The sequence below is a fragment of the Numida meleagris genome, chromosome 2 (genome assembly GCF_002078875.1).
Source record: "Numida meleagris isolate 19003 breed g44 Domestic line chromosome 2, NumMel1.0, whole genome shotgun sequence".
In the NCBI taxonomy this organism is placed as follows: Eukaryota; Metazoa; Chordata; class Aves; order Galliformes; family Numididae; genus Numida; species Numida meleagris.
Window position 1 is genome coordinate 107,515,583 of NC_034410.1, and position 25,819 is coordinate 107,541,401.

General features: G+C 36.4%; 1 protein-coding gene across 2 annotated transcripts in view; it reads left to right on the top strand.

Annotated features, from left to right (window-relative positions):
• SNTG1 (syntrophin gamma 1) overlaps positions 1-25,819 on the top strand; it is a 159,892-nt gene that overhangs the window by 82,217 nt on the left and 51,856 nt on the right. For both annotated transcript variants that reach the window (XM_021388250.1, XM_021388251.1), the window contains exon 11: positions 7,394-7,432. In XM_021388250.1, the coding sequence (XP_021243925.1) occupies positions 7,394-7,432 (39 nt within the window). The remainder of the gene's footprint in view (positions 1-7,393; positions 7,433-25,819) is intronic.

A 25,819-nucleotide genomic window follows, 5' to 3' on the forward strand; every position in this document is an offset into this window, starting at 1 on the left:
TGAGAGATGTTGACAAAGCTGTCTAGCCAAAAGATAATTAACTGGGGCAACTCATTCATGACATGCATGACCAACTTTCAGTGTGACTATAGACAGATCAGAAGCGACTATGAGACTTTTGGTGGTTGGTGGACAAAGATTAGATGCTGTTGTAATGCGCTAGCCAATCCTCCTGATCGTGCAGGAAAAAGTGTGTCATGGCAACCAAAGAGGACAATAGCATGAACTTGCAAGTAAATACTTGGTGAGATGGAACTGTTTAGCTTGAAGAAATGAATTATGTTTCAACTTGAAAAAAAAGATATACAAAGAGAACACAATTTCTTGTTTTTTTGATGGATGACGTGAGAAGTGGTGAATGTGATTCTCATGCAGTGCAACCAGAAAGAGTCTGTTTAAGTATTAGAAAAACTTTCAGTGCTCAGTGGAGCGGTACTTACTAATAGATTGACTCATAAGGCGTTGAGAGTGCCATCATTTAAGAGCTTTATAAACTCAACAGTTTGATCTGTTGAGTTCAGCCATATGTTTCTATTGTTTTATATCAGCAGCAGCATCAACATATTCATTGTCAGTTCTCACAACTGCATTCAGACATATTAGGATAAGACAAATTACGGAACTCATTTAAGTTGTATTTATCATCATTTGTTTGGAATTCAGTGAAAACTGAAAGTAAATACCGTATCTTATTTATTGTAATGTCTAACTATTACTTTGCAGTAAAATTGTAAGTGAAAAGTAAAATTGAAATGGGAGTTATCCACTTTATTTAATTTCTGCAAAAAATCAGAAAGTATAAAATCTGGTGTTTTAAATCAGAAGAGATATATAAGATCATTTCCTGACAATGTAACAGTCTGGTTTCTGCTGGGAGAATAATATGGTGTTGCCTATAGAAACAGACTCACGGAATGGTTAGAGTTGGAAGGGACCTTTAAGGATCATCCAGTTCTAGCCTCCTACCTAGGACAAAGACACCTCCCATTAGATCATGTTGCTGAAATCCCCATCCAGTCTAGCCTTGAACATCTCCAGGGATGGGGCATTCGCAACTTCTCTGGGCAACTTGTTCCAGTGCCTCAACACCTCATCATGAATTTCTTCCTTATAACCAGTCTAAGTCTACTCTCTTTCACTTTAAACCTCTGCACCTTTTCCCATCATTATGTGCCCTGTAAAAACACTCTTTCCATCTTTTTTATAGGCCCCCATTAAATCCTGAAGGGCTGTAATAAGCTCTCCCTCATCTTGTCTAGGCTGAACAACCCCAATAATAACTTGAGTAACAACTGTGGTGGACAGAGGGGCCAAGAGCCCCTCAACTATCTAAACCCATTCCTGTTAAATGCCAGTCTTATCACCTCAAGCTCTAGGTCACTTGAACACTATATGCGTAACATACACACTCCTTTTTATATTTGATCTTTTTTCTTCGTGACTTTACTCCATTCTTAGCTACCACGAATTACTGAATTTATAGCTTAAATACTTTCCAAATGACAAAACCAACAACCTTGTTACTTTCTATATGTATATTGCCTGTTGTTTATCATCCCAGTTTCATAACAAAAACAAATATTTTAATGTATTAAATATATACTGATCTGATGTGCTACATTTACTCTTGTAAACTAAATATTAGTTTTGAAAAAGTTATTCCAGATCCAGAAACCTTTCTGACTGGATCAATGACATATCTTAATCATATCTAGCACACTTATTTAATAGTATTTTCTTCAACAGTATGTATATTCAAGCATTTTTTTCATGTCATTTTGTATAGACAGCTGTACTGTCTTGATTTTGGAAGGAGAATGATCCAGTGTTTTCTTCACTGTGCCCTTATTTCAAGACCTAATTCTTTTCGTTGCCTTAATCTGGTTCTTTTGACAAGTGTAGGTACATTGAATGCCAAGGTGTTGGCATTTTGAGGTCATAATGAGTTCAGGATGTAACAACTACTTTTGCATTTTGTCATCTACTCAACTAGTCATTGTAACCTGTAACATCTACCATATTCTGAAGTTTAGATGTTATTTTATGGTCTCTGTCAAAGTAAATATAAATAAAATATAGTTTGGAGATGCCCAACAGGAATGTATTTAACTATTCTGTGAATAGTTGTTTTACTCCACTGCTTTTTTTACTTTTTATGTGACTGATAATTCAGTAATTGTACTGCAATGAAGAGTCAGTATTATGATATAAGTGACAATTATCCAGTTGTATTTCATTATCAAAATAATGCTTCCTCTATCTCCTTTTGGGTCATTTGTTTTAAGATTTTTTTTTAATTGTTCAAAATGCTTCTAATAAATCTTCAGTAGGGAGACAGATGTTTTTTCTTTCTGATGGAACCATAAAAGTCTTTTCCAGCATTGGCTTTCAATTGTTAAGTGTCTCTTTAACACTATACTGTGCTGGTAGAGTTCAGTGCATCACTGAACCCTTCTTGATGTGGAAGCACATTGAACAAATGTGATCATACACATGTTTAGAATCAAATAGTTCAGATGGCCATTTTTCCTTTGATAATGTTCTTATATATCGTAAATTGATGATATGCTTAACATACCCTAGTTGTTTAATATGTAAGTATTCTACATAACTCATTTTATGCATCAGTGTAAGATCTCTCTATTAGGAATAATTTATAATCCACTGGTCTGGGTGTTTTTGTTTGGTTGGTTTTTTTGGGGGGGTATCCCTGAGAGTCTTACTAATCATCCTGTGTATGTACCAATATTTATCAAATGTCTGCATGTATCAGCAGCTTACCAAATATGCAAGCTTTTTGTTTATTTTATGCCACTGGCTAATTCAAGGACAGTTGGTCAAGAATTTAACGAAGGACCTTGCATGACTAAAGAGCTACTTTCCAGATGAGACCTCAGGACCATCTGAGGTCTTTTCTTCCTCTACTTATATGTAGAATTCAAAGGGAAATTTTAATTTCTATATGGAAAGGTAATCCACGAGAATTTACGTGCTAATATTGACCCAGAACAAAAATCCATCAAATATCACGTCTAGTGATAACAAAAATTTAGTTACACTTCCCTTCATCTTTTTAGCCAACTGCTATTTCAGGACTTCTGTCAGTCTGCTTGTATGAGGCTTCCTGAATCATGCTTACTGTCTCTTAATTGCCCATTTCCTCTTTCTTCCTCTTCTATTAACACAGGATTATCACAGAATGGATTCATGTTTTTATCCGGAGTACTCCAATTTGTAATGATCTTGCCACCTGTTTGCAGTCACTTAATATCCTACTGGCATGCACTTTCTTGTTACTTTAATGCATGAGAAAGTTATTACATTTTAATTAGCTGTTAATGAATGCAAACCAACAGTTACGAAATGAAAAAAATTGGGGAAGAAGGCTGCAAAGTGTAAATTGTTTGGGGAAATCTGTATGTATGGCCAGCATAAATTAAAATGATAGAGGGTAATTTTTTAATGGAAAATTTCTGATGAGGTAGGAGACCTACAAATTTACAAGTTGTCTGTTGGTTGCAAGGAAAAGGTAGACCAAATCATATGTGAAATTATGGGAAAATCTTATTTACCATCTAAGTCAACAAAATACAGAGCAGGAGCTGATTCGCCCTAATTCTACGTGTTGTATAACAGCCTTAGTGGTTCCTATATGTACTGAAAGTGGTCTCTGTCAGTTGCTCTATCCTGACAATAAATACCTACTGTACTTTTGCTTCTTCCAGAGACCCATTTATGGTACCCGAGACCCACACTATCACTGAACATTTTTCCTGCTATCTCATTAGACCCATGAGCCCCTCATTTACAATATAATTTTTCAGGAAATAAGATAAAAGGAAACGTAAGACATAGAAACTTAAAAAGAAAAAAGGATTTTTTATTTAAATTATTGAGAATTGGGAAAACCTGGAATCTGTCCTTAACTCTAGAGTTTAGATCATACTGCCCTTAAGAGTCCTTATGACTACATGTGCTCATTGAAAGGCACATTTTCTCATCATCTCATGGGGATCCTATGATTACATTGGAATAGCAAATTTCATTAAAATAAATGGGTAAAAAAGGTCAAAGCCCCTAATAAATAGCACTTTTTCGATTGTACTTTAAAATTCTCTTATGGGAACTGAAAATAGTTATTGTAGTACTATTTGCTTAAAGAAAGTCTGAAATAGTAGCTCTCAGAGGAGCGAACAATTCAGTTCATTTTGAACTGAATTTCGAAGCTTAAAACCTGTTTTTTGTCAGCTTCATCAGCTGCATTCCAGCAGAGGGCAACAATAATAGAACAAAAAAATCAGTAGTATGTAGGGACATTCTGCTAACTTCCTGCTTCTCTGGGATGAAGGCAGTTAAAAAATTAAAACACAAAATAATCATGTACACCTAAAACCAAAGCCTCTTCATCTACTCACCTTTCTGAGGAATGATATCTCCCATGTAATTTCTTTGTTTCTTCTGCAGAGCAATCACAGCCATCATTTGAACATTATCCATATGTGTCGATACCCAGAGCAAAAATTAACGGAGTATGGCTATGGTGCATTCTTGTCTTTATCTCATTTCTCATCCTCTGTCTATCCAGTACGTTTTATGTCTATAATTTCCTAAAAACAAAATTTGAGTTTTTGAAACATAGCTAGTCATTTTTTTTTGTATTTTTATCCCAATCAATTATATGTCAAATCATTCTTCTACAATAGCTTCTGATAAAATCTCTTTTCCATTTTTCATCTCTTATCAACCTCACTTGCCTGCTTAACAATCTGAAGCAGATTCCTTGTTTTGGACCCCATCTTCCTCCTCCCAGGTTTAGGTGATTACCAAATCCCAAACTTCTTTCTCTGCATTGTTCTTAGAATTTACTTCCTAATCGCTATTCCTGAGAGTTGAACTTGAATAGAATTAAGCCCTTAGCACCTGTTTTGCTGAATATGAAGTAGACACAGGTATTTCTTGTTCACTTAACCACATCTTTCAGAATGCTTTCTGCTCTGTTTTCTTCATAACAGAATGTTTAGTGGTTTCTACTTTTATCTCCTCTTGTACCACTCCTGATTTTTTATTGCTCTAGTTAAACGGATCTTTCTAATGGATGTTCTCAGATTGCCCGTCTACAAGGTTTTATTTAAAATTATGTGCATATATGTTTGCAGTTTATCATGCTGCTGTCCTTTGTTAGTCCTCTGGAGAAAAGTGTTATTCATTTGGCATTAGTTACACAGTGTTGCGTCCTGTTATTGTGCTTAGTAATTTTACGATGAGCTAAGTAACATTATGGATAACTGAAGGAGCATTTCTCTTTTCGATAATATATCTCAAGTAATAGGAAAAAAATCATTTTCTTATTTAATTTTTTAAAAATGTTTACATTTATATTTTGATTCTTAAGGTTCTGTGAATGTGGATTATCTCTGGATCTAAATTTATTCAGTGGATTTGGGGATATTTTGGAAAGAACAATGTTGTCTAATGACATTCCTTACATATTCCTAAAACGATATATCTAATAATCTTAAGGGCTGCTGCTGCCTAATTTTATAACTTTTTAGATTGTGGTGTAATGTCTAATATTTATATATGTGAATCTGTGCATTTAGGTGATTCCTGAAACTAATCAGACTGCAGTTTTAGTTGCAGGTAGAAACACAGGAGACTCTGCAGCCTCTGTGGGCAGCCAGAGTTCCAGTACTCTGTCACCCCTAAAGTAAAGAAGTTATTTCTCCTATTTGTATGGAACTTCCTATGTTCCAGTTTGAGCCCATTGGACCTGGTTCTGTTGCTGGGCACCACTGAGAAGAGCCTGGTCCCATCTACTTGACTTCTGCTCATTAGATATTTATAAGCATTGATAAGGTCCCCCCTCAGTCTTCTCCAAGATGAACAACCCCAAGTCTCTCAGCCTTTCTTCATAAGGGACATGCTGCAGGCTCTTCATCATCTTTGTGACATATCTTTTCTTTTGATAAATTTTATAAGATCTGTTGAAGCATATATTCATTTTATTTTAATACATTGTCCATGGAGTGACATTGCTCTCCTAATCCTTCCCCTTTACGGTAACTTTAAGAAAAGGAGGAAAGCTGATGTACATCCTTGAAGGGAAAGTGAAAGTGTTCTTAAGACACTTTTGATTCGGTGCATCTCAAAACCAACAAAAATTGCTTACCAGCAATTGACAGCGAGAGTTATCTTCTGATAGCCAAACCATGGGTTGTCAATAACAGACTTACAGACTTGATCGGTAATTGCATGAAAAATGCAAAAAGGATACTATTGCAATTAAGATCCAGTTTTAGAAGTGTTCAAAACATGCTGTCATCTCTGTATATTTTTTATTAGAAGTGATATTGTAAACACTGGATGGAATTCAAAGGAGATTCTTCTTCTAAAAAGATTCTTACTCTAAAAAGATGTCATACCTTTATCTGAAGCAGTGTATGTGTTGCTTTGCTCTGATAGGGCTTGGTTGGCAATAGAATTGATTCCTTGGTGATAGTATCTTTAATTTTAGGATGCATTTGACTAATTTACCCATAGCTACCAAAACAGTTGTGAAAAGTTGGCATAAAAGAACAGAAAATTAAGTATAGGAATGAAATTTCTATAATGAATGCAGATGGTAAATATTCTAGGTTTCCTCAAAAGCTTTCAGGGCTTATTGTTAAAATAAAAGAACACTTTTATTCTTCTGCTGATGTCAGGAATGGCTGTGTTCCACATTTAATTCTCCTTGTATTGGACACTTTTTAGTCAGATGGCTGGCAATATTTATTTAGAAGGAATCAGTCATCTATAGTGTAAATGCAAACTCCTCATGAATCTGCAGTCTCAGATTGGGTTAGTAATTACATTTTTACCTAGTTTATTTCTTATTGCTCTAAAAATAAAAATTACTTGAACAATTATCAAAACTGAATTTCTGCGCTTGATTCTGCACCTTGGTTAGGAGCATAGAGTAAGTAAATGTTTCAGATGCCCTTCCAGATCAATTTTCCATCTCTCTCTAAGGAAAAGTTTTTTCCTAAAGCCTGATGATTTGGTGGAAGGTGATAAATTGACCTAAATAACTTTGTACTTAAATGGTTCAGTTTAAATTACAGTTTCTGCTCAGAAAGTAGGGAAAGTATGTGGTGTTGTAGAATTCAGAATATAATTCAGCATGTATTCTCCTTTCCTTTTTTCTGAAAAAGAGGAGTAAGCCATGCAGTGACTTCAGAAACGTCCCTTTATTCATGTGATTTTCATCATTATGCTACAGTAGATTTTCGTTTCTCTTTTTCCTTGCACACATAATTTGGAAGGAAGTGTCTCATACAGGTCTCTAAGTCCTAATATGTTTTTTTCTTCTACTGACTGAGATATTAATCTATTTTTTCATTCATTTTTATAGATTAAAAAAATCAACAGGAATTTCCCCGTAAACCAGCAGGTAAGAAAAATGAAAATTGGGGTATTTTTATTCGTAATTCTAATTTCATCTGTAATTGTGTGTTAGCTGTGCATTGTTTTAGATAAGAACGTTCTTGGTAGGTTTTCTTTAGAGAGTACCTTGCTGCTTTTTTTTTTTTCCTGAAGCCAACATGATCAGCGTGGTCTGTTCACATTAACTAAGATCATGCTTAATCTTCCCAAATGAAATGAAGTTTAATGCATTTATTCAAACTCACTTTCTTCAGGTTGCATCTCACTTATTTTATTATAAAAGCAGGAAGGGAATTGCTATGCTTAATAGAATTACCTATTATTAATCAGTGTTTGTCTACCATTTTTAAAATGTAAGAAGTCTCTTGTCTAAATGAAAGCATAAAAATGGTTATAAATGGTTATGGAGTAGATGAGTAGGAAGATTTGGAACGAACTGCATTGTTTGATTGTCTCCAGGTTCACTCATTGGAAGTATCATGTTACTAGAAGGCATGGCAGTGCCTTGAAAAGGCAGTAGAATTCCTTGCACGGAGATGATTTCTTGCAAAATACTTTGCTATCAGAATGGCTACTATTCTCTAAATCTGAATATCAGGTGGTTGGATCCTTGAGTCAAAGGGAAACCTTTAGATGGCTTGAAATTGAGAGGCTGAATTCCTGTTCTGATCTTGTAGTTGCTAGAGATCAAATGAGAGTGGAAAATGATCACATCTCCTCATTAGGATCAACACATATTTCAGAAAACCATATAAGCAAAGCACAAACAAAAAATTTCAAAGTAAAGATGAATACACTATAAAGTGATCAAGGGTTCATTTGGAGCATAATCCCATACCAAGTAATGCCTTTGGGCTGTGATACAACATAGCAGCAGTTGAAAATGTGACTGTTTGGTAGTGGGCTACTTATCTCAGAGTACAAATCCAGTAAATTTGATGAGGTATTTAAGTTTGCTTTGTGTGGAGTGTCATAAATTTTGTGTAACAGCGATTTCTTTTTAAGTAATGGGATAATGAGAAACAGAGAAATTAGATTCATCAGGAGGAATAAATTGCCTCCACATAGACAAAGAAATTTGTACAGCACTGAGCTGCAGACTTGACTTCAAGAAGATATATTTGAAGAATGAAAGTACTTTCATCTTACATTTCAGTCAGTCAAGATTATATCTGAGTTACATGTCTCTGGTCCAACTTCATTAATACGGGATTTTACTAAGTGTAACTCACACAGTAGGAGTGGGCATTATTAGTTTATTTGCTTCTTTCTTCTTCAGAAGGTCCACAAATCAAAATAATAACAAGTATTTATATGCCTTGTATAAACAAACTTAGAACAAATGAAACATAATAAACAATTAGGCACATTTTTATTTACACATGGTTTTTAGTTCTTTATACTACAATTCCATAGAATTTTAGATATGTTTACATCACTGTTGCATCCTGATGTTACGAAGAATAAGTTGTTTGCTACATTTAGCAATCAAAGTTAATTTTACTTAAGCATTTTCAGAACAGTTTCTGTAACATCATCTGCTGGCAGTGGCAAAGAAGTGTTCCTGTCTCAACGGAGGGACAAAATGCCTATTAAATAAAAAAAGAAAAAACACTTAACATTTCACTGTTACAATTTACTCTGAATTTGTGTCCTTGCTTTTATTAATATCTAAAAAAAAAAGGACAGTAGAATTATAAATAACAGTTATAATGTCCCACCAGGCTATTATTCAGAGTTATTTGCTGTTTTTGAACTCTTTGACATATGGAGCATTTTATTTCATTTCATTAGAATTCCAATGGAAAGCAAAACTGACTTTCTTGTCTTGAATGGCTTGCTATCTGCTGGAGTGGCCTACAATTAATGTGTTCTCTCATCAGCATCGATCACTTTCTTTGAAAAGAATTACTGTGAACCATTTCAAGGAAGTTAGCCAAAATGTCAAGCTGAAAAGTGGGAGGCAGATCAGGAGATAAGGTCTCACTGTCCATCAAATACTGGAAAAGGAAAACATTTATTAATCCATAGATACCTTGAAATTTTAGGAAATACTTATTTTAAAACAGACTCCGTTTAGGGTTTATCTTATGTAATTTCCTTCTGTTTTGAATTGTAGATGGAGGTAGGAAATAATACCTTATTTAAATTAGGAGAAATTTCTGAGAAGAGTCACAAAAGAGTACACAGATAAACAGTTAATTTCTGTCTTCTGATATGCAGCAGGCATAAAAAAATATTTGCAGGGGAACAACGGGCCTTTTTCTTTGAGAAATTTTCATATTTTTACTAGAATATTAAGTTATCATCTTGAATATTTTTATCATCTTGGTATTTATTTTAATAAAAAACAGTTTTCTTTAAGATGTTGAATAGCTATTTTTAACTTATTTACGCAAGTATATAATGAGCTTGAGCTCTGCAACTGATCTGATTTGGATTTTACTTCCAGATTATTTCTTACAATATATTTTATCTAAGCTAATTAGTCCAAACTACAAGCATATTATCTGTCTTTCTTACTGCTCATCCTATGTGTCTTCCTCAGTAGGAAAGCAGTACCAAGACAAACTGTTGGATAAGACAGACATGGAAAAACCAGGGAACTGATTTTCCATTTACTGTGTTATGGCTGTGTTCACAAATGCAATAAATAGCCTCTTGCTTCTGTACTACAAAGACAGAAGCCAAGCCTCAAGGCTTAAATATAATCAAAGAATCTACACAAAATGATTCTGTTCTGTTATGTAATAAGTACATGACTTTAGGAAATACCTACAATTAATATAAATGGAACTGCTGTTTTCTTTTATTTCTCAGATCTTTCTTGTTACACCAAGTTTCAGTATGTTAGCTCTTTCAAGTTCTGAGCATTCACCTAACACGGTATCCAAATATCTGTGTTTTAGTAGGCTATTTTCCATAGTTGCTGGAAATTCTATCTACAAACCATATGTAATGCTTAAACTGTCAGCATTAACTACCAAAAATTACCAGCTTCAGAGAGAAATAAAATAATTTTGTTGTAATAAAATTATCTTTCATAAAGTCACGGTTTTAAAAATTAATCTACTTTTCCTCTATGTTAAACAAAGAAAGCAAAAATATTATAGGGCTTAAAGTGTCATACAAACAAGGCAGGTATGTGCATCTTCGTGTAACCCTTAGTTTTATTTTCTCAAGGTTAACAAACACTGTAGGCATCACTTTCAAGAGAAGAGCAAAGAGCAGCTTAATCCCATCTAACAAGAATGTTTTATTTTCCAAGGAAGGACAAGAATCCTAATGCTAGAAGTGCATTGGTACTGGTTGTGTATACGATGATTTTTTCCACACATATAGCATATCAAAAGAAGGAGAATTCCTGTTCATCTCTTCTAGGTTCAGTTTTAAAAATCAAATGTATATGTTTCTTTTTCCAGTGCAGCCCTTAATGTACTCCAATTCAGACTATTACTACTGCTTTTCTCAACCATGACGATTGTTCTGCTCATTCTCACATGTCCCTCTTGGTTCTGTAAAATTAGTTCTGTTACACTGCTTCAGCAAGGACTTCAGGACATCTCCTGCCTCAGCCCAGTGCATCTAAATTCTCCCTTGCTAGGAAAGCACCCCACTGTCTCTGTAACAACGAAGGCAGTGCTCCCTTTCAGGAGACACCACTGCAGTCCAGTTGAGTCTGTCAGCCATGATAGAAAGCTTTTTATATGGAACTGGGACTGGAATGTCTTGGCACAGCAGTGTATTTAAAACTTTCTTTACCCATGCTGTATCTCTATTACAATGAATTAAAAAACTATTACCCTCCATCTGTCTTTCATCAAGGACAACCTAATAAAAAAAAAAAAGGATAATTGAGAAGAAAGTCCTTAAGTTGGACACTATTTCTCTTCTATCCACAGACAGTGTGAGTATTTTTGAAAGATTTGTCTTGTCTGTACAGAAGATAAGATATTCTCGTTAAGTAGTATTGACTATCATTTTTAAGAGGAATCTTTCCCTCTGGATTTTTCCTGCATTTATGGGAAAAGAATTGGTAGCTGTCCTGGGCAAAGTTAACAGCATCTAATGAGATTCATGCAGCTCTAATACTTCATGATATTACTTTGGAATTAATAACTTAGCCTATTTCTTACTTAGATTCCCGTGTCTCTCTTTATTGAGCACTGTTTCGAATTCCACAACTGTGTTTCATTTAGTCTTAAAATAACATAATGGCATAATTAACTGATGCCCTATTAATACAAGGAACTGGAGTATAGCTGTGCATATCATGTTCTGCAGCATTCAGTTTTCATGAGTCCTAGTGTATTGCAGGCATATTTACTTTCGCACTGAGATTCGCAAGTATGGATGAGTGTACCTTTTCTTTCTTGTTTTAATATAATTTAATAAATACAGCTACATGTGGCAATGTCACATCACCTATGTATCACCTTAAATTCTGGCTTAATAGGCTGCTGTCTTGCTTGATTAAAGTAACACACTTAGAACAGTCTCTTTTAAAATTGCTTCTCAAAATTATACTGAGTGAGTTTGTTTAATAAAACCTCACTTATGAAAGATATATAAAGGTGAATACATACAAATGTCATGATAGCTGGCATGCCTGTCACTCAAGCCAGTGTCCTTTGCTGCAGATGTGTTGCATCTTTATTACACTTAGAAAGTGAATGGCATTGCTTAGGTGGACTCATAGGACAACATCTGTTCTAGTGATAACATCTGTATGAAACACACTCCATATATTTTATTTATTTTAATAGTATCGTAATAACCTTTGAGATGCCATTGCTATTTTATTCATACCTTTAAATTGGGATGATTAAACAGGATGTTCTGCTGGAAGGTGATATTCCGTCAAAGAAACCATGTTATTAATCCTGTAGTTCCTTAAAGACAGTGTGTGTGTTCCCTCTCTTTGGTGTCTTGGTGTTGTTTTTTTTTCCTGATTTGGCATATCTTTTGAATTAGTTGTTTTACAGTACGCCATTACTGTAATTCTTCAGAGTCACCACTCTGCATCTCTTGATTGACAGTTGCTGAACTTTTGGGTCCTGTGGTACATCTGCTGTAACACCATCTGTTGTCACAGTAAGGATGTGATCAGGTCTATTTTGAAGGGAAATCTCTAGAATGAAACTTCTGTTGTTAAATGTTTATAGACACACACAGGGGGAGCTGAGTTCTTGCTGTTAAATTAAGCAGAAGAACACGATAGGGTGTAAATTATGCTTTGCTAATTCAACACATTGTGTTGTCAGTCATCTATGGCACATGGCATGGATTATTACTCCATAGCTTAAACCTGTGACAGGCTTATATTGATTATTAGCATTTTATTGGAATTCCTGTAAAATAAAGGTAATACATTTATATTTATATGTTTATATAAAAGTATAATCTCTTTGGTTGACAGGAATTAGCAACAGGGCAATTTCTTTGTTGTGCTAGCTGCTTCTGAGACACTTTCTGTTATTAAAATTGTGCTTCATTTGGCCAACAAGAAATTTTTCTTTACAAAGTAGTTCAAAGTACGTGTTGAGCTTCAGGACAGACAAGCTTTAAAAAGACAATGTGCACCATTGTTAGAGAGTTTTTATATATAGGAAACCTATATGTTGACTTTTGAGAGGAAAGCCAGATGGCTTCCCAAAGATAGTGGATTACCTGATGAGCCAGACAGTATTCATGTTGTGAGTCCCTTGGTGAAGTTATTGAATAGCAGTGCTGGTATCCTGGGGCTGCATCACCCGTAGCTCATGAGACAATGGAATTAATTTGGACACCTGCTGGAAATTCAGATGATAGAAAAGAGTGATGAGATCAAGTTCTTATTTAAATCTCAAACTATAAGTCTCAAGCTGTGTATCAAATCATTTCTGCATATCCAGCAAATTCAATTTTGCCTCAAGTATAGATTTCATCCTATTTTACTTCTACTTATTTTTCTCATTTTTTTCTTGTTTTTCTTTTTTTTTTTTCCCTAGTACCAACTCATTAGCTCTATTTTTTCTCTGCAATATTAATGTCACTCCCTGAAAATACTTTTCAGTAAGGGTAAGTTTTTCCTGACCAGATTTATTGGTTCTATCCACATTAGATCTGAGTTCAGATTTTAATTAATACAGCAAAGAAAGTACTGTGTTCTCAACTAAAGGCTTTCATAGAGCAGATGAATGGAGTCGAATTGCCTTGCTCTGTTGCAAACATTTAAAATCTTCTAACATAAACAGACACACCCCGTGACTAAAAGCTATTAAGTGGAAACCTAAATTGTAAAGATAAACAGGTATCGTTTATTTACTAATTGTAAAAGAAATATTATTAGATACTGTGCATATACTAGTGGCATTTCAGTGGCAGATTAACAGAGAGGACTGCAGGGAAATGGTGGGATGTCTACCCATTAGCCCTTTGGTTTCTGGTGAATGGAGAACCATTCAGGAGGCTGAATGTTTGCAGAGTTGGTTCAGCCTTGAATGTCTCCAAGGATGGGGCATCCACCTCCTCTCTGGGCAACCTGTTCCAGTACCTCACCAACCTTCCTGTAAAAAACTTCTTCCTTATATCCAATCTAAATCTCCTCTCTTTTAGTTTGAAACTATTTCTCCTTGTCCTATCACATCAGACCTTGCTAAAGAGTCCATGCCGTTCTTTCTTTCAGCCCCCCTTTAGAGATACTAAAAGGCTGCTCTCTGGTCACCTCAGAGCCTTCTCTTCTCCAGGCTGAACAGCCCCAGCTCTCTCAGCCTGTCCTTATAGGAGAGGTGTTCCATCCCTTGGATCATTTGTGCGGCCCTCCTCTGGACGTTCTCTAAGAAGTCCATGTCTCTGCTGTACTGAAGACACAACATGTGGGCGCAGTACTCCAGGTGAGGTCTCACCGGTGCAGAGTAGAGGCGTAGGCTCACCTCCCTCCCCCTGCTGGCCACGTTTCTTTGGATGCAGCCCAGGATACGATTTGCTTTCTGCGCTACGAGGGCATGTTGCTGGCTCATGTCCAGCTTACCATCCACGGGTACCCCCAAGTCTTTTTAGACAGGGCTGTGCTCCATCCTTACATCCCCCAGCTTGTACTGATAGTGAGGGTTGCCATGACCCAGGTGCAAGACCTTGCACTTGGATTTGTTGAACCTCATGAGGTTCACCTGGGCCCACTGCTCAAGCCTGTCTAGGTCCCTCTGGGTGGCATCCCATCCCTCTGGTGTGTCAACCGCACCCAGCTTGGTGTCATCCACAGACTTGCTGAGGGTGCACCACTTGATCCCATTGTTGATGTCACTGATGGAGATGTTAAAGAGCACTGGTCCCAGTACTGACCTCTGAGGGACACCACTTTTCATCGATCTCCATTCAAACTTGGAGCCACTGACCACCACTGTCTGGGTACGATCTCATAACTAGTTCCTCATCCATCAAACAGTCAATCCATCATATGCGTATCTTTCAAATTTGGAAAGAAAAATGTTATGGGAGACCATGTCAAAGGCCTTACTGACGTCCAGACAGATGACATCACTAGCACTTAACTTTTTCACTGATACAGTCACACCATCGTAAAAAGCAACAAGATTGGTCAGGCATGACTTGATCTTGGTGAAGCCATGCTGGTTATTCCTTATCACCTCCCTCTCTTCCATGTGGCTTAGCAGAGCTTCCAGGAGGATCTGTTCCATGTTCTTCTCTGGCACTGAGGTGAGACTAGCAGGTTAGGAGTTCCCTGAGCCACCCTTTCTACCCTTCTTAAAAATGAGTGCTACATTTCCTTTTTTCCAGTCACCAGGGACTTCAGCTGACCACCATGACTTTTCAAATATCATCGAGAGTGGCTTGGTGACTACATCAGCCAGCTCCCTCAGGACTCTGGAATGCATCTCATCAGGACTCAGACTTATGTGTTGCTCATTAGGGAGGGTATGCCTTCCTGGACTTTCCTTTTCCAGTTGATGTATCTGTAGAAGCCTTTCTTTTCCTTCTTTGTGCCCTTTGCCAAGTCCAGTTCCAGCTGGACTTCGGCCTTCCTGATCGTATCCCTACACAGCCTAGGAGCATCCTTATACTCCTCCCAGGTTACCTGTCCCTGTGTCCACTGTGCATTTTCTTCTTGAACTCCAGTTTGACCAGCAGGTCTCAGTTCAGCCGTAATACCTGGCTCAGGAATTTATCCTCAGGACATTACAGGAGTCTCCTGGATTGCCTACAGCTCACTGTTCTACTTTTCCAACAGATACCAGGGTGGCTGAAGTCCCTCAACATGTTGTGAGCCTGCAATCACGATGCCTCCTGTAGCTGGAGGAAGAAGGCTTCATCAACAGTCTCAGCTTGATATGTGGCCTGTAGTAGATCCCAGCCACAAGGATCCCTTTGTTGTCTTGGTCTCTAATTCTCACCTGTAAGCTTTTGACATGAGCATTCTTCAGGGACAGATCTTCATGCTGTATTCCTTCCTTGATGTAGAGGGCAGTGCCTCCTTGCCCTCCTTCCTCACATGGCCCTTCTGAGCAGCTTGTAGTCATCAATAGCCACATTCCAGTCATGGGAATCATCCCAGCAGGTATTGTTGATGGCGACTACATCATGGTTTTCCAGTAGCACAGTGGCTTCCAGCTGCTCCTGTAGGTCTTCAAGGAACAGGCTGATGCGATTGGCAAGCCGCCCGCCATCATATTTGAGAAGTCATGGCTGCCAGGCAAAGTCCCTTGTGACTGGAAAAAGGAAAACATCACTTCCCTTTTTAAGAAAGGGAAAAAGGAAGACCTGGGAAACTACAGGCTGGTGAACCTCATATCTGTGCCTGGGAAGATCATGGAGCAGATGCTCCTGGAAGTTTTGCTAAGGTATCTGTGAGATAAGAAGGTGATCCAAGACAGCCAGCCATTGGTGTGTGCACTTGCACTCTGGAAGGCCATCTGTATCCTGGACTGCATCAAAAGACTGGTGGCCAGCAGGGAGACGGAGGTTATTGCTCTCCTCAACTCTGCCCGTGCAAGGCCCCACCTGAAGCACATACTACATCCAAGCCTGGAGACCCCAGCACAAGAAAGATGCAGATCTGTTGTAGCAGATCCAGAAGAAGACCACAAAGAGGATCACCTTTCCTATGAAGAAAAGTGGAAGGAGTTGGGTTTGTTCAACTTGGAGAAGGGGAGACCTCTTTTCTGCCTTCCAGTACTTGAACAGAGCTTACAAGCAGGAGGCGGACTGACTTTTTACATGGCCCAATAGTAATAGGAGAAGGGGGAATGGCTTTGAACTAAAACAGGGGAGATTTAGATCAGTTGTTTGGAAGAAATTCTTTCATCAGAGGTTGGTGAGGCACTGGAACAAGTTGCCCGGAGAGGCTGTGGATGCTCCATCCCTGAAGGCATTCAAGGCCAGGTCAGATGCGGCCCTGAGCAGTGTCATCTAGTGGTTGGCAACTCTGCCCACAGTAGGGGGTTGGAACTAGGTGATCTTTAAGGTCCCTTCCAAAGTAAGGTATTCTATAAATTTATGATTCTGTAAGGTCCAAACCAGCTGGGGTGTAGAGCTGCCTCAGGCTGCTCATGGGGAGAAACCAGAAAGATTATTTGAGTGTTAGGGGTCTGAGTCAAAGACCCCTTCATTCATGTGAGTTTTAAAAAATTTGAATGCTCTTACAAGAGTCTTTCTAAGAACTGAATGGGAGTTCCCACTCTAAATAAATAACTACTATTAATACTACTACTATTACTAATATATTACTATACTAATACTATTACTATTATATCTACTAAATAAATAGAGAAATAAATAGTTGCATATACTTGGTAAAATATGTTTATGCCCATTTTTTTTGTGACAGTCATAGCTTAGAAGTATTAAGCCAAGTAGACAGCTTGATCTGCTTCTTTCCAGATTAAGGACTTCTTACCAGATCATTCGCCTTGCCTCGTACACTCCTTTCAGATATAGTTTTGACCTCTTTCTGATCTCACAGTTCTTGCATGTCTTTCTGCATAATGTCACAGCTTCAACAGGAGTGGTGTACCTCAGTTAGGTGATGAAAGATACAAGTTTGATGCATTCACTTTTTGAGTGCTATAATTAGTAGGTTGCCATCAAAAAGGCATACCCTTTAGCTGCTACTGTTTGCAAGAATATGATTTTAGCAAAAAATTTTTTTAATAAATTTGTTCCTGGCCATACATATCTAGGACTCTTCTGAATCAGACATTCCCCTAGCAGATTTAGGCAGAGGAATGGTTGCTTCCTTGTTTGTCATAAAGCTTTAATGTTGACGAATTTTTGCAGTTAAGTTATACTAAGAAGCATAACTGTGTACATAGGGTAAAGTCAGACAGTGAGAAACCACTCAATTTAAAAAGCAGCTTGAAGGGATTGGATTGCTATTGTTGCATCATTTTATCTCTATATTCTATTTATATGCATTACGTTTATATAAATCCTGCTTTAAGTCTTTAAACCTATTTGAATCTGATATTTGGCCACTAAAGACATAGGATACGTGAAATAAATAAGTCAGTGAAGGGGATTTCTTAAATTTATAAAATCAGCAGGAGACTGACTTTTTTTTTGTAATTGAGAATTTATGACTGGCAACATAAGTAGCAATTACTAAATCCAGAAAGATCCATTTTTAATTCTAGAAGAGGTTTTTATCTAGAATAGATATTTGCATCATTTTTTTGCATTTTGTTGTTAAACAGGACTTTCAGCCACTATGCAAGCAGTTCATGAAAGCAGGAAAACAAAAAGTATATTCCAGTACCTTTGTTTAGGAACAGATGCCTTCAATGATCAGTATGTCCTGTACCGCTCTACTGTCTTAAAAGGTCCTGAAAAGTGGTAGCAAGCACAGAAGCAGCAAAAGGAGAGAAGTCAAATCATTGTATTGACAAAAGGTATATAACACCTTTTCTTTAAAGTTATGGTTAGGAATAGGAAAAACAGTTTTCTCTAACCTCAACTTAAATCAAATATGGACTTAATACCTCTGGTTATCAGATACAAGTTTGTTCTGTCTGGCCATTTTGGAATTTTCTTTGAAAGCTAAGGCTTGAATTAAAAACACTGCAATAATTTATTGAAATGTCTCTCCTATTGCCTCAAGTCAATTTAAATTTTCCCAAGAATGACATTCATTTTTGTAGATTAGAATGGAGGTGTTCAGTAAACCAATACAGACATTACTCCTTAGGGAATTGTATCGCCTAAATAAATTAATTGGAATCAATGAAGCATATACTTTAACTGTTGATCTCCCGTTGAAGGAGCACATGGGACTCAAAAAGCTTAAAGAAGATATTTCTAATTAAAGTGTACGCCAAGAGAAAAGGTGAATACACATTTCATTGTTTTTCAGTCACCTATTTTATATCTATACAGATGATCTGTGCTTCCTTTCCTGTCGTATCTTACCCTGTGAAAGTAAGATCATTTAATCTCCTGAACTTCTAAGAATATTGGATAATAGAATTCTGTGGAGCATAGACAGCTATTGATCTTTCCCTTTCATTGCAATAATGTTTCATGGTACCAGCAATACAGTTGACACTTGAATTTTATAAAATAGTTGATGCATAGAATTGTGCAAAACAATCAACCATTTGTGGATTATATGCAAATGAAAATAGAAGAACTGAGAAGGATTAATCACTGAAGATATGGGAAAGACAAGTGGCAAGAAAGCTGAATAGACTATGTAAAAAAAATTATTAATTTGAATTGAAGTAGCATCCCTTAGAAAATCACAATTTAAGAACACCTTTTCTGTTCTCTTAAACAGTTGGATTACCTGATAAGAAGACAATGTTTTATGAACAATGCATAGCTGTTATGTGATTAGTGTGTGAGAGAACTTTTGATGCCAATTTTAAAATTTTGGGAAACAAAACTTAGTAAGTCCATCTTATATCATGACAAAGCAAACAAATTTAATAGCAGTAAATATGCTATTCTCAGAAGCTAATGACTAAAACATTTATTTATTCGTTGTAAATAATTTTTCTTGTTGGAATTTCTCTCATAGATGCAGAGCTTAGAACCAAAAATGTGCATCGTTACTTATATATAATCAAGGAAAATTGTGCAGGTCTGGAGAGGCAAAAGACCCTGAAGCGGCAGATAGGTAATGCTGCATCTGGGAACTTTCAGACAAATTCCAGACAGGCATCTAGCTTCTCTCAAGTCTCTGGCTGATGGCTCTGGTGGCGTATAGGTGGCTGAGTGTCCAGATGCACTCTATCCAGCTAACCTTCTCAGAGTACCCCTGAAGTCCAGCAGGATCAGCATACTGTGACAGGCAATTTCTAGCTACTCTATTTCAGTCAGAAGTCATGCTACTTTCCATTACTTTTTAGCAACCTGATATTTGTGGTACTTGCTTCATGGCAGCACTAGTCACTCATTACTCCAACCTGTTGTTCCTACAGGCCTGCCCTAATGCCAATAGGTAGGATGATATGGCAGCCTCTCCTGCTCAAGCTGATCTGCTATTCAAAAACTACCCAAGACAGTGGGAGAGAAGAGCATGCAAAAAAGGGCCTGAACCCATGAAAGTATGCAGAAAGATCCTGAAGTAGAAGTGAGCTCTGTGAGAGGAGAAACTTTTGGATAAGTGTTACTTATGAGTTTACATCTATAAATTGTTTGATAGTTCCTGTAGTTTACTGTCCACTCTTCACAAGGGCTTGAAATATTTCATAAGGATCTCTTCTGCAGCCACAGAAATGGCTGCCATGGCTGATTTTTCACAGTGTCCTCCCTGGGGGCTAAGGATTCTGCCTGTCACACTGCAGAGCGCTGTGTGGATACAGAGCCTCAGTCTGACACTGAAATTAGAGCTTCATGTAGTATCAACAGAGCTATCTCAATATTGGAGAAGATAAAAGCTTTATGGGATTTATTCTTCTGTGTTGTTCATAATAGTGGAACAGTTTGCATTGACCGAACGGAATTAAGAGAGCGCTGATATTACAAAATGATTGTTAGTCAATACTCCTTAAAGGACTGAGCTTTTTCAAAACTGAACATTCCTGGAAATGCTGAGATATGTCAGAGATGAAGTAACGTATTGACAGGTATCACCCTTTTGTAGAAAAATAATTAAGTGCAACATGAGTTCAGTAAGTGTTGTGAACTTTACTGCTAATTTCCTGCAAGAGGCCATGGGCATATGGCTTATGAATGGTTCTTCAGGATAGCCTAGGTTCATCTTGAACGTAAGGCAAATGAAAATAAGCTTTATTCTAACAAAGCAAAAACATGAGACTAATGATAAAAATTAAGTTATAAATCGAAGCATGAAAACAATAGCATGTAGAATCTATTGAATATCATGTTCTTCATCTAATCATCCCCTAGGGTTTTTCTCAGCTCCAGAAGGGATTTTAAAAGTAGTTTCCTTCTACCTTGCTGTCTCTCAGAGTGACACTGTGTTGTGATTCTCTTTCTCAACCTAGTTGTACTTGGATACATTGTTTGCAAGGTAATATTTGAAGTAGCTGCAGATTGTTCTTATTTCTCCTTCTTTCTGAGTAATTAATTTAGGAAGACTTACTTAAGAGAGTGTAAGAATGCAAGTTACGTATACTGGTATGCACTATCCTGTGTACCATGGAAGAGCATCATGGCACTGTTATAAAAGTCATGCTGAAGTTGGATGCTAAGGACAATAAGTTGTGACTACTCTGAAACAGATCCCAAGACAGATGTAACTGCTTTGATGCCAAAGACTTACTGAATCATAGACAGATGTATGTTGGATGAGTTATTGTAGGTTATCTGGTCAAAACCCTGTTTAAGGAAGGGTCAGCATAAATCGTGTTAGTCAGGACTTCGCCCAGTCAAGTTCTGGATATTCTTAAAAATGAGGAGATTGTAACATTGCTCACCAGGGGAAATAATTCAAACTTTTCTGTATTTTTTAACTACTAAAAGACATCCAGGATGCTTTGATACACATTTTCTTTGCTGTGATGCTACAAGGTAGACATATTTAATAAATGTCTTTCTGTAGACTTAGCAAGATGTATACTGTGCCTTTCATTTGCAGAATATTTATTTGTCTTTATAAAAAATGGATTATTTTTTTTTCCTCAGGCTGTTGCAGCTGAAAGTTCAAACTCTAAAGACAGGTGAAAGAAAAAAAAAACTAACTTATAGTGTTATCTCTATTTAGCTCTAGTGGAAGATAACAATTCTGGTACTAAAACTGCAAGTTTAATCCATTCTCATATTTTTAAAAGTAGTCTTTTTTGGCCATTGAAAATCCATTAAAACTTCTCTAAAGCCAAAAATTTGAAAAAAATGATGGCTTTGAAAATACTCCAGTAGATGCCATGTGGCTAAGAAGTATGAAGTAAGTGTAAGTGTAAATCAATTCCTAATCACATTCAGTTTGTTAGGTTAACATGCGCAATTGTTTGAAACAAAAAAGAATATTCAAACTAGATGTTTAGATTTTTGAGATGTTTTTAAAAGTATTTTAAGTATTTTTATATTTGGAAAACTTTGGTGATTGTCTAGAATTTTTATTTTCAATCAGTTTTTATGGGTAATATTTAACAACAAAAAATTAAATCTATTGGTTTGTGGAATATGATTGAGATAGTTTTGCTTTCAGAATTTTGTTTTCTGTTCTTCCTGTTTCTTATGTACATAGGTCACTACAGAAATAATGTCTCCTATTTATTTTTGTGGAAACTACAACAGATACAAAAAGCACGACACTACTTGATAGAGAAAACTCTCAGCTGTAAAACACTTTTTCAACATAGGCACCACCATTAGCTGTGCATTTTCACCATGGATGAACAAGAGCCTGCATTCCGCACTCATAAAAATCTGCACCAGCATAAGTGCCACACTGTTTTACAACTGCTATGACAGCGTTGCTGCTGAACCACACCACCCACCCTCACTGTGCTCACATCCACTGCTTGGTCTCTGTACACATTCAGCAAGCGTTGATGGGTGCAGTTTTTTCCATATGGAGGAATTCAGTGACACACCATTGCTCCATACACACTTCCGTGTCAGATGCCATTTTGTCAGACTGCCCCTCTGCTGCCATCTGTCACATGGCAACAATATGTATCAGAATATTGGCGGGAAGGTTCAACCTCTACTGCCATATCACTAATGTCCATCCGCCTCTGATGTCATGGGTCATCATCATAAAAAAGGAGGCATTATTTTCAGAGCAGACTTCATATAAACATATGTCTTTAAAGGAAGGGTTTTGTCTGATTTTTCTCATAAGGAAGGAAACATGACATTATCCATATAGATAAAATTTATAGATTATGTTATGATTTCTCATTACATGGTTTGAATTGAAATATAAATTGCAGTTTTACTGCATTGCTCATTTTTTAAATATATCAAAACAAATATATTTTTCTATTTAGAAATTAAACTTAATTAGATTTACTGCTTAATAATCTCAATAACTGTGAATTCATTAGACAAAAGATTATTTGGTGTAGTTAATGTATGATAAAATTACCTTAGGGAGTGATTCATCATTGCTTTGAACATTACATTTTTGTATTGCCCATTTTTCTGCATATTAGTAACTGACACTGGTAATATTGGTCCGTCAAGGATGATTGTGAATGCCCTGTCCCTGGAGACATTCAAGGTCAAGCTGGACCATGCTCTGGGCAACCTGATCTAGCTGTAGGTGACTCTGTTAATTGCAGGGGAGTTGGACCAGTTGACTTTTATGGGTCCATTCCAACTCAAATCATTCTAGGATTCTAAGATACTGTGCAGAACGATCAAACACTTCTCAGCTGTAGATTTCCACATTCTACAAGAAAAGAGGCCTTTTCATCAATGCTGTCAATTCTGGAAAATTATCATCTTTCTGTGATCCTTTGTCAGGATATACATTTTTTTTCATAATAAAGAAATTCACCTACCCATGAGCTGACCTTTCATAAACCCTTCTCACAGATTCATAAAGCAAAATCACATTGCTGAGAGGGACAAAAACCAAGCAAACAGAAGTCTGAAAAACACTTTCTAGCAAATTGTAATCTTCATATTTTTCTTTTCATTCAGCATGTTTCAGTAATCTAACTTGACATGATGAATATGAATGTTACGTGAGAGAAGAGAGGCTTTTCTAGCCTGGATTATCCAGCCGGATTATCAGAAATACGTGTTTTTTGTTTTTTTTTTTTTAACCCATTTGTACTTTAGAGCCTCAAAAATTTATTTCATGTGTACTGTGTACATTTAGGAGGAAAAAAAAAGACATTAGTCAAAAGATTAACCCTAAATGCAGTTAAACTAGTTGGCTTTAAAATAGACGTTTACTTTCTTATCATGTCAGTGCTAAGCTTTCTGAATTGCACTGGTATCTGTTTAAACTCTCCAAAAATTTAACCTGGTTTAAAATGTACAGTCCTATTTTGCCTGTTTGTAAGTTCGGTGAGTGAAAAATAGGTGGAAAGACATTCAAAATATTTTTTTCCCAGTAGAAGAAGCCTGAATCCTCCTGGGTGCAGTTGCACAGCAGCAGATGACAGTGCCACATATGGTAGTTTTTTAGTCAGGATGTGTGAGATAGGCTCATTTATGAAGAATTTGCTGTGAGCTGCTCTACTCTGAAGTTTCTCAGGTGGCCTGCAAAACATCTGTGATCTTAGTAGGACCAGCTCTCCTAGTGAACCTGCTCATGATATGCTAAACTGCTCTGAAGGTGAGTGCTGTAGTGTGTAAACAAGGGAAATCTCTACAAGAAGAAATGAAGTGCTTTCAGTGAGATAAACAGTTCATTCTAGATAACACAAAAACATATTTTTTTGTCAGATGGCTGCAATACCTAATAGCAAGGAAAATGCTTACCACAATCTTGTGTAAAATGCACATACATCTTGTGCAATATTCAGTGATTTAACCATATGCTGGCTATTTACTCTAGTTGATGATGTTTTGAAAAAATTGCCAGTCAATATTCTGCAAACCAAAACTAGCGTTAACTGTTTGTGTACTGATCCTTTTCAGTAATTTCACAAATAAATAAATCTAATTTGTGCTGATTACACCAAAGTGTCTTTGTAAAAAGAACTACATGGAATCTTTCTGGAAGCCCTCAGCAAATGAAAACCATACTTCCTAAATGCTAGTCAACTCTACTAAAATTAAAAAATTCAAACCATACTGAATTTTAAATGCATGCATTGACTTGAATAATTCGAGGGAAGCAAAAAAAAAAAAAAAGGAAACATTAATGTTGACGTTTTGACAGACACGCGGTTGTCCAATTAATCTTTAAATTGACTTTGTCATTAGAATAATTAATTTCAATAAGCAGATGCTTAGAAATCTAAAATAAGAAAAATGAATGCTTTGAAATAAACTATATTTCAAGAATGTTGAACTATGAATGAATTTCAAGAACATTGAAACTATGTTCAAGAAACATTTAGATATGGCATTGAGAGACATGGTTTAGTGGGGTTATTGGTGGTAGGTGGATGGTTGGACTGGATGATCTTGTAGGTCTTTTCCAACCTAGCTAATTCTATGATTCTGTGATTCTATATTTATGTAACTGTGAAAGGAGAAGTGAAGGAGAAGTGAGTAGATGAGATAAAATGTTACTCTGGATTAACAGATTAAAACGTGAAGAAGATTGTGAAGAACCTGAAAAAGCAAATTACAGATCTTTACCTCTTCCATAAGCTTTCCTGTTTGTCATTCCACAGAATCAGTGAATGATTGAGGTTGGAGGGGACCTCTGGAGGTCATCTGAACCAACCCCCTTGCTTGAACAGTGTCACCTCGGTGAAATTGCCCAGGTCCATGTCCATACATAATTAATCAAAAAGTAGTTCATTTCTAACTTCTGAATTTCAGGAAAAAAAATCAAATAATCTGCCAAAAATATTCTCCTACTATAAATAATTTTCATAGCATAATTTTCTTAAAAATACCATTCATGTAGTTTATATGACACAATGAAGCAACTGATGCTTTAAATTATTTTACATCTGTAATAATGTGCTTTTTTTTTAACCTGATAACAGTTAGCTATAAGGAATTTTGAAATTACCATACAGGAAAAAGTGTACTAAAATCGCCGTATGAGTTTAAATATGAGACTTCCACAATAAAAAGCTGTCAGTACATCTGTTCTAATCTTTGATTGGCCTCATATTTAAAATAGCATAAATTTTACACTTCATTTTAAAGAAATTTTATTTTTATTTTATTTATTTATTTATTTTACCGTCCTTCCTAAAATTTGATAAAGATTGTGTTGAAACTCTGGAGAAGTCTCTGAAAATAAAAATGATTTTTATTGAGGCTAATTAAGACATTTTATCAGTATTTTGAGTAGATATGAAATAGAGAAACTTGTGGATTATTTTCTTTTAGACTGGGATAACTATGT